We start from the raw sequence: 16,180 nt of genomic DNA on the forward strand, positions 1-16,180 counted from the left end.
GCTGTTCTGATGTCTAGAAGGTTAGTGATCGCTGTTCTGATGTCTAGAAGGTTAGTGATCGCTGTTCTGATGTCTAGAAGGTTAGTGATCGCTGTTCTGATGTCTAGAAGGTTAGTGATCGCTGTTCTGATGTCTAGAAGGTTAGTGATCGCTGTTCTGATGTCTAGAAGGTTAGTGATTGCTGTTCTGATGTCTAGAAGGTTAGTGATCGCTGTTCTGATGTCTAGAAGGTTAGTGATCGCTGTTCTGATGTCTAGAAGGTTAGTGATCGCTGTTCTGATGTCTAGAAGGTTAGTGATCGCTGTTCTGATGTCTAGAAGGTTAGTGATCGCTGTTCTGATGTCTAGAAGGTTAGTGATTGCTGTTCTGATGTCTAGAAGGTTAGTGATTGCTGTTTGGATGTCTAGAAGGTTAGTGATCAATTATCAAATACAGTTTTAGGATACAGTACATTCAGTAAATTCCGAGACAACAGAAGAGGAGGTTGAAGATGGGATCTGGTTTCTGTCTTCAATCGGCAGAACACTAGACAACAGAAGAGGAGGTTGAAGATGGGATCTGGTTTCTGTCTTCAATCGGCAGAACACTAGACAACAGAAGAGGAGGTTGAAGATGGGATCTGGTTTCCGTCTTCAATCGGCAGAACACTAGACAACAGAGGAGGAGGTTGAAGATGGGATCTGGTTTCTGTCTTCAATCGGCAGAACACTAGACAACAGAAGAGGAGGTTGAAGATGGGATCTGGTTTCTGTCATCAATCGGCAGAACACTAGACAACAGGAGGAGGAGGTTGAAGATGGGATCTGGTTTCCGTCTTCAATCGGCAGAACACACACTTTGTGACCAAGTCGGAGTTCTCCAGTCGAGAAATGGAGAAAGCCTTTCCACACTCCTCACACTGAAAGACAAGACTGGATTAGGTTCACCAAAACAGTGTCACCAAAATAATATTTTTTATTCACAAAGCATCTCAGAGCAGGAGTGGTGGTCTAGGATCAGGTCTAGGATCAGGTCTAGGATCAGGTCTAGGATCAGGTCTAGGATCAGGTCTAGGATCAGGTCTCTGGGTAGGAGTGGTGATCTAGGATCAGGTCTAGGATCAGGTCTAGGATCAGGTCTAGGATCAGGTCTCTGGGTAGGAGTGGTGATCTAGGATCAGGTCTAGGATCAGGTCTAGGATCAGGTCTAGGATCAGGTCTCTGGGTAGGAGTGGTGATCTAGGATCAGGTCTAGGATCAGGTCTAGGATCAGGTCTAGGATCAGGTCTAGGATCAGGTCTAGGATCAGGTCTCTGGGTAGGAGTGGTGATCTAGGATCAGGTCTAGGATCAGGTCTAGGATCAGGTCTAGGATCAGGTCTCTGGGTAGGAGTGGTGATCTAGGATCAGGTCTAGGATCAGGTCTCAGGGTAGGAGTGGTGATCTAGGATCAGGTCTAGGATCAGGTCTAGGATCAGGTCTCTGGGTAGGAGTGGTGATCTAGGATCAGGTCTAGGATCAGGTCTAGGATCAGGTCTCTGGGTAGGAGTGGTGATCTAGGATCAGGTCTAGGATCAGGTCTCTGGGTAGGAGTGGTGGTCTAGGATCAGGTCTAGGATCAGGTTTAGGATCAGGTCTCTGGGTAGGAGTGGTGATCTAGGATCAGGTTTAGGATCAGGTCTAGGATCAGGTCTCTGGGTAGGAGTGGTGATCTAGGATCAGGTCTAGGATCAGGTCTCAGGGTAGGAGTGGTTGTCTAGGATCAGTCTCAGGGTAGGAGTGGTGATCTAGGATCAGGTCTAGGATCAGGTCTCCGGGTAGGAGTGGTTGTCTAGGATCAGGTCTCAGGGTAGGAGTGGTTGTCTAGGATCAGGTCTCAGGGTAGGAGTGGTGATCTAGGATCAGGTCTCCGGGTAGGAGTGGTGATCTAGGATCAGGTCTCCGGGTAGGAGTGGTGATCTAGGATCAGGTCTCAGGATAGGAGTGGTGATCTAGGATCAGGTCTCAGGGTAGGAGTGGTTATCTAGGATCAGGTCTAGGATCAGGCCCCAGGGTAGGAGTGGTGATCTAGGATCAGGTCTAGGATCAGGCCCCAGGGTAGGAGTGGTGATCTAGGATCAGGTCTCAGGGTAGGAGTGGTGATCTAGGATCAGGTCTCACTCTACATACAAGGTAGCAGTGTGTGGTACAATTACCAACCTGGAGGATATGATAGCCCATTCCCTGAGCCTTCCTGGTCTCAATAACGGCCGGTATCTCTTCAGAGTGTTCTATATTCCACAACCTGACAGTGGTGTCCTTCAAAACACACATAGCAATATTTAGGATGATGCAAAATGGTATGGTAACAAAAGGGACATATTCTGTGACCTACAAGGATAGGACACGACATAGGACATGACATTGAGGTGTATATTTACTGTGACCTACAGGGATAGGACATGACATTGAGGTGTGTGTTTACTGTGACCTACAGGGATAGGACATGACATAGGACATGACATTGAGGTGTATATTTACTGTGACCTACAGGGATAGGACATGACATTGAGGCGTGTTTACTGTGACCTACAGGGATAAGACATGACATAGGACATGACATTGAGGTGTATATTTACTGTGACTTACAGGGATAGGACATGACGTAGGACATGACATTGACGTGTATATATACTGTGACCTACAGGGATAGGACATGACATTGAGGTGTGTGTTTACTGTGACCTACAGGGATAGGACATGACATTGAGGTGTGTGTTTACTGTGACCTAAAGGGATAGGACATGACATAGGACATGACATTGAGGTGTGTGTTTACTGTGACCTAAAGGGATAGGACATGACATAGGACCTGACATTGAGGTGTGTGTTTACTGTGACCTACAGGGATAGGACCTGACATTGAGGTGTGTGTTTACTGTGACCTATAGGGATAGGACATGACATAGGACATGACATTGAGGTGTGTGTTTACTGTGACCTACAGGGATAGGACATGACATAGGACATGACATTGAGGTGTATATTTACTGTGACCTACAGGGATAGGACATGACATTGAGGTGTGTTTACTGTGACCTACAGGGATAGGACATGACATAGGACATGACATTGAGGTGTGTGTTTACTGTGACCTAAAGGGATAGGACATGACATAGGACCTCACATTGAGGAGTGTGTTTACTGTGACCTACAGGGATAGGACCTGACATTGAGGTGTGTGTTTACTGTGACCTATAGGGATAGGACATGACATAGGACATGACATTGAGGTGTGTGTTTACTGTGACCTACAGGGATAGGACATGACATAGGACATGACATTGAGGTGTATATTTACTGTGACCTACAGGGATAGGACATGACATTGAGGTGTGTTTACTGTGACCTACAGGGATAGGACATGACATAGGACATGACATTGAGGTGTATATTTACTGTGACTTACAGGGATAGGACATGACGTAGGACATGACATTGACGTGTATATATACTGTGACCTACAGGGATAGGACATGACATTGAGGTGTGTGTTTACTGTGACCTAAAGGGATAGGACATGACATAGGACATGACATTGAGGTGTGTGTTTACTGTGACCTAAAGGGATAGGACATGACATAGGACATGACATTGAGGTGTATATTTACTGTGACCTACAGGGATAGGACATGACATTGAGGTGTGTTTACTGTGACCTACAGGGATAGGACATGACATAGGACATGACATTGAGGTGTGTGTTTACTGTGACCTAAAGGGATAGGACATGACATAGGACCTCACATTGAGGAGTGTGTTTACTGTGACCTACAGGGATAGGACCTGACATTGAGGTGTGTGTTTACTGTGACCTATAGGGATAGGACATGACATAGGACATGACATTGAGGTGTGTGTTTACTGTGACCTACAGGGATAGGACATGACATAGGACATGACATTGAGGTGTATATTTACTGTGACCTACAGGGATAGGACATGACATTGAGGTGTGTTTACTGTGACCTACAGGGATAGGACATGACATAGGACATGACATTGAGGTGTATATTTACTGTGACTTACAGGGATAGGACATGACGTAGGACATGACATTGACGTGTATATATACTGTGACCTACAGGGATAGGACATGACATTGAGGTGTGTGTTTACTGTGACCTAAAGGGATAGGACATGACATAGGACATGACATTGAGGTGTGTGTTTACTGTGACCTAAAGGGATAGGACATGACATAGGACCTGACATTGAGGTGTGTGTTTACTGTGACCTACAGGGATAGGACATGACATAGGACATGACATTGAGGTGTATATTTACTGTGACCTACAGGGATAGGACATGACATTGAGGCGTGTTTACTGTGACCTACAGGGATAGGACATGACATAGGACATGACATTGAGGTGTATATTTACTGTGACTTACAGGGATAGGACATGACGTAGGACATGACATTGACGTGTATATATACTGTGACCTACAGGGATAGGACATGACATTGAGGTGTGTGTTTACTGTGACCTACAGGGATAGGACATGACATTGAGGTGTGTGTTTACTGTGACCTAAAGGGATAGGACATGACATAGGACATGACATTGAGGTGTGTGTTTACTGTGACCTAAAGGGATAGGACATGACATAGGACCTGACATTGAGGTGTGTGTTTACTGTGACCTACAGGGATAGGACCTGACATTGAGGTGTGTGTTTACTGTGACCTATAGGGATAGGACATGACATAGGACATGACATTGAGGTGTGTGTTTACTGTGACCTACAGGGATAGGACATGACATAGGACATGACATTGAGGTGTATATTTACTGTGACCTACAGGGATAGGACATGACATTGAGGTGTGTTTACTGTGACCTACAGGGATAGGACATGACATAGGACATGACATTGAGGTGTGTGTTTACTGTGACCTAAAGGGATAGGACATGACATAGGACCTCACATTGAGGAGTGTGTTTACTGTGACCTACAGGGATAGGACCTGACATTGAGGTGTGTGTTTACTGTGACCTATAGGGATAGGACATGACATAGGACATGACATTGAGGTGTGTGTTTACTGTGACCTACAGGGATAGGACATGACATAGGACATGACATTGAGGTGTATATTTACTGTGACCTACAGGGATAGGACATGACATTGAGGTGTGTTTACTGTGACCTACAGGGATAGGACATGACATAGGACATGACATTGAGGTGTGTGTTTACTGTGACCTAAAGGGATAGGACATGACATAGGACCTCACATTGAGGAGTGTGTTTACTGTGACCTACAGGGATAGGACCTGACATTGAGGTGTGTGTTTACTGTGACCTATAGGGATAGGACATGACATAGGACATGACATTGAGGTGTGTGTTTACTGTGACCTACAGGGATAGGACATGACATAGGACATGACATTGAGGTGTATATTTACTGTGACCTACAGGGATAGGACATGACATTGAGGTGTGTTTACTGTGACCTACAGGGATAGGACATGACATAGGACATGACATTGAGGTGTATATTTACTGTGACTTACAGGGATAGGACATGACGTAGGACATGACATTGACGTGTATATATACTGTGACCTACAGGGATAGGACATGACATTGAGGTGTGTGTTTACTGTGACCTAAAGGGATAGGACATGACATAGGACATGACATTGAGGTGTGTGTTTACTGTGACCTAAAGGGATAGGACATGACATAGGACATGACATTGAGGTGTATATTTACTGTGACCTACAGGGATAGGACATGACATTGAGGTGTGTTTACTGTGACCTACAGGGATAGGACATGACATAGGACATGACATTGAGGTGTGTGTTTACTGTGACCTAAAGGGATAGGACATGACATAGGACCTCACATTGAGGAGTGTGTTTACTGTGACCTACAGGGATAGGACCTGACATTGAGGTGTGTGTTTACTGTGACCTATAGGGATAGGACATGACATAGGACATGACATTGAGGTGTGTGTTTACTGTGACCTACAGGGATAGGACATGACATAGGACATGACATTGAGGTGTATATTTACTGTGACCTACAGGGATAGGACATGACATTGAGGTGTGTTTACTGTGACCTACAGGGATAGGACATGACATAGGACATGACATTGAGGTGTATATTTACTGTGACTTACAGGGATAGGACATGACGTAGGACATGACATTGACGTGTATATATACTGTGACCTACAGGGATAGGACATGACATTGAGGTGTGTGTTTACTGTGACCTAAAGGGATAGGACATGACATAGGACATGACATTGAGGTGTGTGTTTACTGTGACCTAAAGGGATAGGACATGACATAGGACCTGACATTGAGGTGTGTGTTTACTGTGACCTACAGGGATAGGACATGACATAGGACATGACATTGAGGTGTATATTTACTGTGACCTACAGGGATAGGACATGACATTGAGGCGTGTTTACTGTGACCTACAGGGATAGGACATGACATAGGACATGACATTGAGGTGTATATTTACTGTGACTTACAGGGATAGGACATGACGTAGGACATGACATTGACGTGTATATATACTGTGACCTACAGGGATAGGACATGACATTGAGGTGTGTGTTTACTGTGACCTACAGGGATAGGACATGACATTGAGGTGTGTGTTTACTGTGACCTAAAGGGATAGGACATGACATAGGACATGACATTGAGGTGTGTGTTTACTGTGACCTAAAGGGATAGGACATGACATAGGACCTGACATTGAGGTGTGTGTTTACTGTGACCTACAGGGATAGGACCTGACATTGAGGTGTGTGTTTACTGTGACCTATAGGGATAGGACATGACATAGGACATGACATTGAGGTGTGTGTTTACTGTGACCTACAGGGATAGGACATGACATAGGACATGACATTGAGGTGTATATTTACTGTGACCTACAGGGATAGGACATGACATTGAGGTGTGTTTACTGTGACCTACAGGGATAGGACATGACATAGGACATGACATTGAGGTGTGTGTTTACTGTGACCTAAAGGGATAGGACATGACATAGGACCTCACATTGAGGAGTGTGTTTACTGTGACCTACAGGGATAGGACCTGACATTGAGGTGTGTGTTTACTGTGACCTATAGGGATAGGACATGACATAGGACATGACATTGAGGTGTGTGTTTACTGTGACCTACAGGGATAGGACATGACATAGGACATGACATTGAGGTGTATATTTACTGTGACCTACAGGGATAGGACATGACATTGAGGTGTGTTTACTGTGACCTACAGGGATAGGACATGACATAGGACATGACATTGAGGTGTATATTTACTGTGACTTACAGGGATAGGACATGACGTAGGACATGACATTGACGTGTATATATACTGTGACCTACAGGGATAGGACATGACATTGAGGTGTGTGTTTACTGTGACCTAAAGGGATAGGACATGACATAGGACATGACATTGAGGTGTGTGTTTACTGTGACCTAAAGGGATAGGACATGACATAGGACATGACATTGAGGTGTATATTTACTGTGACCTACAGGGATAGGACATGACATTGAGGTGTGTTTACTGTGACCTACAGGGATAGGACATGACATAGGACATGACATTGAGGTGTGTGTTTACTGTGACCTAAAGGGATAGGACATGACATAGGACCTCACATTGAGGAGTGTGTTTACTGTGACCTACAGGGATAGGACCTGACATTGAGGTGTGTGTTTACTGTGACCTATAGGGATAGGACATGACATAGGACATGACATTGAGGTGTGTGTTTACTGTGACCTACAGGGATAGGACATGACATAGGACATGACATTGAGGTGTATATTTACTGTGACCTACAGGGATAGGACATGACATTGAGGTGTGTTTACTGTGACCTACAGGGATAGGACATGACATAGGACATGACATTGAGGTGTATATTTACTGTGACTTACAGGGATAGGACATGACGTAGGACATGACATTGACGTGTATATATACTGTGACCTACAGGGATAGGACATGACATTGAGGTGTGTGTTTACTGTGACCTAAAGGGATAGGACATGACATAGGACATGACATTGAGGTGTGTGTTTACTGTGACCTAAAGGGATAGGACATGACATAGGACCTGACATTGAGGTGTGTGTTTACTGTGACCTACAGGGATAGGACCTGACATTGAGGTGTGTGTTTACTGTGACCTACAGGGATAGGACCTGACATTGAGGTGTGTGTTTACTGTGACCTATAGGGATAGGACATGACATAGGACATGACATTGAGGTGTGTGTTTACTGTGACCTACAGGGATAGGACATGACATAGGACATGACATTGAGGTGTATATTTACTGTGACCTACAGGGATAGGACATGACATTGAGGTGTGTTTACTGTGACCTACAGGGATAGGACATGACATAGGACATGACATTGAGGTGTATATTTACTGTGACTTACAGGGATAGGACATGACGTAGGACATGACATTGACGTGTATATATACTGTGACCTACAGGGATAGGACATGACATTGAGGTGTGTGTTTACTGTGACCTAAAGGGATAGGACATGACATAGGACATGACATTGAGGTGTGTGTTTACTGTGACCTAAAGGGATAGGACATGACATAGGACATGACATTGAGGTGTATATTTACTGTGACCTACAGGGATAGGACATGACATTGAGGTGTGTTTACTGTGACCTACAGGGATAGGACATGACATAGGACATGACATTGAGGTGTGTGTTTACTGTGACCTAAAGGGATAGGACATGACATAGGACCTCACATTGAGGAGTGTGTTTACTGTGACCTACAGGGATAGGACCTGACATTGAGGTGTGTGTTTACTGTGACCTATAGGGATAGGACATGACATAGGACATGACATTGAGGTGTGTGTTTACTGTGACCTACAGGGATAGGACATGACATAGGACATGACATTGAGGTGTATATTTACTGTGACCTACAGGGATAGGACATGACATTGAGGTGTGTTTACTGTGACCTACAGGGATAGGACATGACATAGGACATGACATTGAGGTGTATATTTACTGTGACTTACAGGGATAGGACATGACGTAGGACATGACATTGACGTGTATATATACTGTGACCTACAGGGATAGGACATGACATTGAGGTGTGTGTTTACTGTGACCTAAAGGGATAGGACATGACATAGGACATGACATTGAGGTGTGTGTTTACTGTGACCTAAAGGGATAGGACATGACATAGGACCTGACATTGAGGTGTGTGTTTACTGTGACCTACAGGGATAGGACCTGACATTGAGGTGTGTGTTTACTGTGACCTATAGGGATAGGACATGACATAGGACATGACATTGAGGTGTGTGTTCACTGTGACCTACAGGGATAGGACATGACATAGGACATGACATTGAGGTGTGTGTTTACTGTGACCTACAGGGATAGGACATGACATTGAGGTGTGTGTTTACTGTGACCAACAGGAAAAGGACATGACATAGGACATGACATTGAGGTGTGTGTTTACTGTGACCTACAGGGATAGGACATGACACTGAGGTGTGTGTTTACTGTGACCTACAGGGATAGGACATGACATTGAGGTATGTATTTACTGTGACCTACAGGGATAGGACATGACATAGGACATGACATTGAGGTGTGTGTTTACTGTGACCTACAGGGATAGGACATGACACTGAGGTGTGTGTTTACTGTGACCTACAGGGATAGGACATGACATAGGACATGACACTGAGGTGAGTGTTTACTGTGACCTACAGGGATAGGACATGACATAGGACATGACATTGAGGTGTGTGTTTACTGTGACCTACAGGGATAGGACATGACATTGAGGTGTGTGTTTACTGTGACCTACAGGGATATGACATGACTTAGGACATGACATTGAGGTGTATATCTACTGTGACCTACAGGGATAGGACATGACATAGGACATGACATTGAGGTGTGTGTTTACTGTGACCTACAGGGATAGGACATGACATAGGACATGACATTGAGGTGTGTGTTTACTGTGACCTACAGGGATAGGACATGACATAGGACATGACATTGAGGTATGTGTTTACTGTGACCTACAGGGATAGGACATGACATAGGACATGACATTGAGGTATGTGTTTACTGTGACCTACAGGGATATGACATGATGTAGGACATGACATTGAGATGTGTGTTTACTGTGACCTACAGAGATAGGACATGACATAGGACATGACATTGAGGTGTGTGTTTACTGTGACCTACAGGGATAGGACATGACATTGAGGTGTGTGTTTATTGTGACCTACAGGGATAGGACATGACATTGAGGTATGTGTTTACTGTGACCTACAGGGATAGGACATGACATAGGACATGACATTGAGGTATGTGTTTGTACCTTGGAAGCTGAGGCCACCCATTTTTTGTCAGCACTGATTGCCACATCTGTCACCCAATCCGCATGTCCCTAGGGTTAGCAAAAACACACACGAGGGCACACACACACACCTGTTTGAAAAACACACACACACGCACACACACACCTATTTGAAAAACACACACACACACACACACACACACACACACACACACACACACACACACACACACACACACACACACACACACACACATTAGAGCATGAAGCTACCTTCAACTCCAGGGTCTTGCAGAGGGTCTCCATGTTCCACACAGCCACTGTTCTATCATATGCCCCCGACACAAGGACTGACCCTGGACAACAACAGAGAACTACAGTCAGTCTGTGGTATTAGAGGCAGAGGACTGACCCTGGACAACAACAGAGAACTACAGTCAGTCTGTGGTATTAGAGGCAGAGGACTGACCCTGGACAACAACAGAGAACTACAGTCAGTCTGTGGTATTAGAGGCAGAGGACTGACCCTGGACAACAACAGAACTACAGTCAGTCTGTCATACGCCCCCGACACAAGGACTGACCCTGGACAACAACAGAGAACTACAGTCAGTCTGTGGTATTAGAGGCAGAGGACTGACCCTGGACAACAACAGAGAACTACAGTCAGTCTGTGGTATTAGAGGCAGAGGACTGACCCTGGACAACAACAGAGAACTACAGTCAGTCTGTGGTATTAGAGGCAGAGGACTGACCCTGGACAACAACAGAACTACAGTCAGTCTGTCATACGCCCCCGACACAAGGACTGACCCTGGACAACAACAGAGAACTACAGTCAGTCTGTCAGCAGTGGTATTAGAGGCAGAGGACTGACCCTGGACAACAACAGAACTACAGTCAGTCTGTCATACGCCCCCGACACAAGGACTGACCCTGGACAACAACAGAGAACTACAGTCAGTCTGTCAGCAGTGGTATTAGAGGCAGAGGACTGACCCTGGACAACAACAGAGAACTACAGTCAGTCTGTGGTATTAGAGGCAGAGGACTGACCCTGGACAACAACAGAACTACAGTCAGTCTGTTGTATTAGAGGCAGAGGACTGACCCTGGACAACAACAGAGAACTACAGTCAGTCTATCATACGCCCCCGACACAGGGACTGACCCTGGACAACAACAGAGAACTACAGTCAGTCTGTGGTATTAGAGGACTGACCCTGGACAACAACAGAGAACTACAGTCAGTTTGTCAGTAGTAGTCAGAGATGAAAGGACTGACCTTGGACAACAACAGAGAACTACAGTCAGTCTGGCAGCAGTGGTATTAGAGGCAGAGTATATAGTAGTCAGTAGTATTAGTATATAGTAGTCAGTGGTATTAGTATATAGTAGTCAGTAGTATTAGTATATAGTAGTCAGTAGTATTAGTATATAGTAGTCAGTGGTATTAGTATATAGTAGTCAGTGGTATTAGTATATAGTAGTCAGTAGTATTAGTATGTATTAGTCAGTAGTATTAGTATATAGTAGTCAGTGGTATTAGTATATAGTAGTCAGTAGTATTAGTATATAGTAGTCAGTAGTATTAGTATATAGTAGTCAGTGGTATTAGTATATAGTAGTCAGTAGTATTAGTATATAGTAGTCAGTGGTATTAGTATATAGTAGTCAGTAGTATTAGTATATAGTAGTCAGTGGTATTAGTATATAGTAGTCAGTAGTATTAGTATATAGTAGTCAGTAGTATTAGTATATAGTAGTCAGTAGTATTAGTATGTATTAGTCAGTAGTATTAGTATATAGTAGTCAGTAGTATTAGTATATAGTAGTCAGTAGTATTAGTATATAGTAGTCAGTGGTATTAGTATATAGTAGTCAGTGGTATTAGTATATAGTAGTTAGTGGTATTAGTATATAGTAGTTAGTGGTATTAGTATATAGTAGTCAGTGGTATTAGTATATAGTAGTCAGTGGTATTAGTATATAGTAGTCAGTAGTATTAGTATATAGTAGTCAGTAGTATTAGTATATAGTAGTCAGTAGTATTAGTATATAGTAGTCAGTGGTATTAGAGGCAGAGGACTCATCATATTTCTGTAAAGTTGGATGAGGACAGTGCTGACAAGTTCCTTATTCCTCTTTTTGGGGACAAATGAACGTCTGAAGAACAAGAAGACTGATATGTCTACCCTACCATCCACAGAGAAGACTGATATGTCTACCCTACCATCCACAGAGAAGACTGATATGTCTACCCTACCATCCACAGAGAAGACTGATATGTCTACCATACCATCCACAGAGAAGAAGACTGATATGTCTACCCTACCGTCCACAGAGAAGACTGATATGTCTACCCTACCATCCACAGAGAAGACTGATATGTCTACCCTACCATCCACAGAGAAGAAGACTGATATGTCTACCCTACCATCCACAGAGAAGACTGATATGTCTACCCTACCATCCACAGAGAAGAAGACTGATATGTCTACCCTACCATCCACAGAGAAGAATGATATGTCTACCCTACCATCCACAGAGAAGACTGATATGTCTACCCTACCATCCACAGAGAAGAAGACTGATATGTCTACCCTACCATCCACAGAGAAGAAGACTGATATGTCTATCCTACCATCCACAGAGAAGAAGACTGATATGTCTACCCTACCATCCACAGAGAAGACTGATATGTCTACCCTACCATCCACAGAGAAGACTGATATGTCTACCCTACCATCCACAGAGAAGACTGATATGTCTACCCTACCATCCACAGAGAAGACAGATATGTCTATCCTACTATCCCCAGAGAAGACTGATATGTCTACCCTACCATTAACAGAGAAGAAGACTGATATGTCTACCCTACCATCCACAGAGAAGACTGATATGTCTACCCTACCATCCACAGAGAAGACTGATATGTCTACCCTACCGTCCATGGAGAAGACTGATATGTCTACCCTACCATCCACAAAGAAGAAGACTGATATGTCTACCCTACCATCCACAGAGAAGACTGATATGTCTACCCTACCGTCCACAGAGAAGACTGATATGTCTACCCTACCATCCACAGAGAAGACTGATATGTCTACCCTACCGTCCACAGAGAAGACTGATATGTCTACCCTACCATCCACAGAGAAGACTGATATGTCTACCCTACCGTCCACAGAGAAGACTGATATGTCTACCCTACCATCCACAGAGAAGACTGATATGTCTACCCTACCATCCACAGAGAAAAAGACTGATATGTCTACCCTACCGTCCACAGAGAAGACTGATATGTCTACCCTACCGTCCATGGAGAAGACTGATATGTCTACCCTACCATCCACAAAGAAGAAGACTGATATGTCTACCCTACCATCCACAGAGAAGACTGATATGTCTACCCTACCGTCCACAGAGAAGACTGATATGTCTACCCTACCATCCACAGAGAAGACTGATATGTCTACCCTACCGTCCACAGAGAAGACTGATATGTCTACCCTACCATCCACAGAGAAGACTGATATGTCTACCCTACCGTCCACAGAGAAGACTGATATGTCTACCCTACCATCCACAGAGAAGACTGATATGTCTACCCTACCATCCACAGAGAAAAAGACTGATATGTCTACCCTACCGTCCACAGAGAAGACTGATATGTCTACCCTACCATCCACAGAGAAGACTGATATGTCTACCCTACCGTCCACAGAGAAGAAGACTGATATGTCTACCCTACCATCCACAGAGAAGACTGATATGTCTACCCTACCATCCACAGAGAAGAAGACTGATATGTCTACCCTACCATCCACAGAGAAGAAGACTGATATGTCTACCCTACCGTCCACAGAGAAGACTGATATGTCTACCCTACCATCCACAGAGAAGACTGATATGTCTACCCTACCATCCACAGAGAAGACTGATATGTCTACCCTACCATCCACAGAGAAGACTGATATGTCTACCCTACCGTCCACAGAGAAGACTGATATGTCTACCCTACCGTCCACAGAGAAGACTGATATGTCTACCCTACCATCCACAGAGAAGACTGATATGTCTACCCTACCGTCCACAGAGAAGACTGATATGTCTACCATACCGTCCACAGAGAAGGTGCAGGAGCTGACGGATCCGTCGTGTCCCTTGCTAAGGGTCAGGCCACCGTGGGAACGGAATGTTCCTGTCTGGACGTCCCACAGCTGCAGAGTCTTGTCCCATGATGCAGTGCACAAGTAGCGTCCGTTAGCTGTGAAACAGCAGTTCGAGATGACGTTGGTGTGGGTGCTGTGTTTGGGACAGGATAGAACAACAATGTGTATTGTCATAATGCATATTGGAAATATTGGGTCTCCCCCCCACAAGCTCTAGAGGCTTGGTTACGACAGCCTCAACGTGACCTTGACTAACACTAATTCGTTTGAAATGTTATTACTCAGGTTATAAGATAACGAGCAAAGCAACCCATGGTGAAGGATATCAACCAGCCTCACAGGTCAACACGGGGACAGAGTTAGGTCTCACTGCTGTCATAGGGGATCAATAACATATCAACCAGCCTCACAGGTCAACACGGGACAGAGTTAGGTCTCACTGCTGTCTGCCTCTCCTTCCAGTTCTCTGCTACCAATGACTGGAACGAACTACAAAAATCTCTGAAACTGGAAACACTTATCTCCCTCACTAGCTTTAAGCACCAACTGTCAGAGCAGCTCACAGATTACTGCACCTGTACATAGCTCACCTATAATTTAGGCCAAACAACTACCTCTTTCCCTACTGTATTTAATTAATTTATTTATTTTGCTCCTTTGCACCCCATTATTTTTATTTCTACTTTGCACATTCTCCCACTGCAAATCTACCTTTCCAGTGTTTTACTTGCTATATTGTATTTACTTTGCCACCATGGTCTTTTTTGCCTTTACCTCCCTTATCTCACCTCATTTGCTCACATCGTATATAGACTTGTTTATACTGTATTATTGACTGTATGTTTGTTTTACTCCATGTGTAACTCTGTGTCGTTGTATGTGTCGAACTGCTTTGCTTTATCTTGGCCAGGTCGCAATTGTAAATGAGAACTTGTTCTCAACTTGCCTACCTGGTTAAATAAAGGTGAAATAAATAAATAAATAAACTGCTGTCATAGGGGATCAATAACATATCAACCAGCCTCACAGGTCAACACGGGACAGAGTTAGGTCTTACTGCTGTCATAGGGGATCAATAACATATCAACCAGCCTCACAGGTCAACACGGGACAGAGTTAGGTCTTACTGCTGTCATAGGGGATCAATAACATATCAACCAGCCTCACAGGTCAACACGGGACAGAGTTAGGTCTTACTGCTGTCATAGGGGATCAATAACATATCAACCAGCCTCACAGGTCAACACTGGACAGAGTTAGGTCTCACTGCTGTCACAGCAGATCAATAACATATCAACCAGCCTCACAGGTCAACACGGGACAGAGTTAGGTCTTACTACTGTCATAGGGGATCAATAACATATCAACCAGCCTCACAGGTCAACACGGGACAGAGTTGGGTCTTACTACTGTCATAGGGGATCAATAACATATCAACCAGCCTCACAGGTCAACACGGGACAGAGTTAGGTCTTACTGCTGTCATAGGGGATCAATAACATATCAACCAGCCTCACAGGTCAACACGGGACAGAGTTGGGTCTTACTACTGTCATAGGGGATCAATAACATATCAACCAGCCTCACAG

General features: G+C 44.3%; 1 protein-coding gene across 1 annotated transcript; it reads right to left on the reverse strand.

The window, feature by feature from the left end:
* Nucleotides 1–270: 270 nt before the first annotated feature.
* On the reverse strand, nt 271–14,765 carry LOC118965063 (WD repeat-containing protein 88-like). Its single transcript, XM_036981813.1, has 5 exons — nt 14,540–14,765; nt 10,690–10,772; nt 10,438–10,506; nt 2,177–2,275; nt 271–898 (listed from the first exon to the last, which is right to left on the reverse strand). The coding sequence occupies exons 1-5, from the start codon at nt 14,763–14,765 to the stop codon at nt 770–772; spliced, it is 606 nt and encodes a 201-aa protein (XP_036837708.1). The 3' UTR covers nt 271–769.
* Nucleotides 14,766–16,180: the final 1,415 nt, after the last annotated feature.

The sequence above is a fragment of the Oncorhynchus mykiss genome, chromosome 6 (assembly GCF_013265735.2).
Source record: "Oncorhynchus mykiss isolate Arlee chromosome 6, USDA_OmykA_1.1, whole genome shotgun sequence".
In the NCBI taxonomy this organism is placed as follows: Eukaryota; Metazoa; Chordata; class Actinopteri; order Salmoniformes; family Salmonidae; genus Oncorhynchus; species Oncorhynchus mykiss.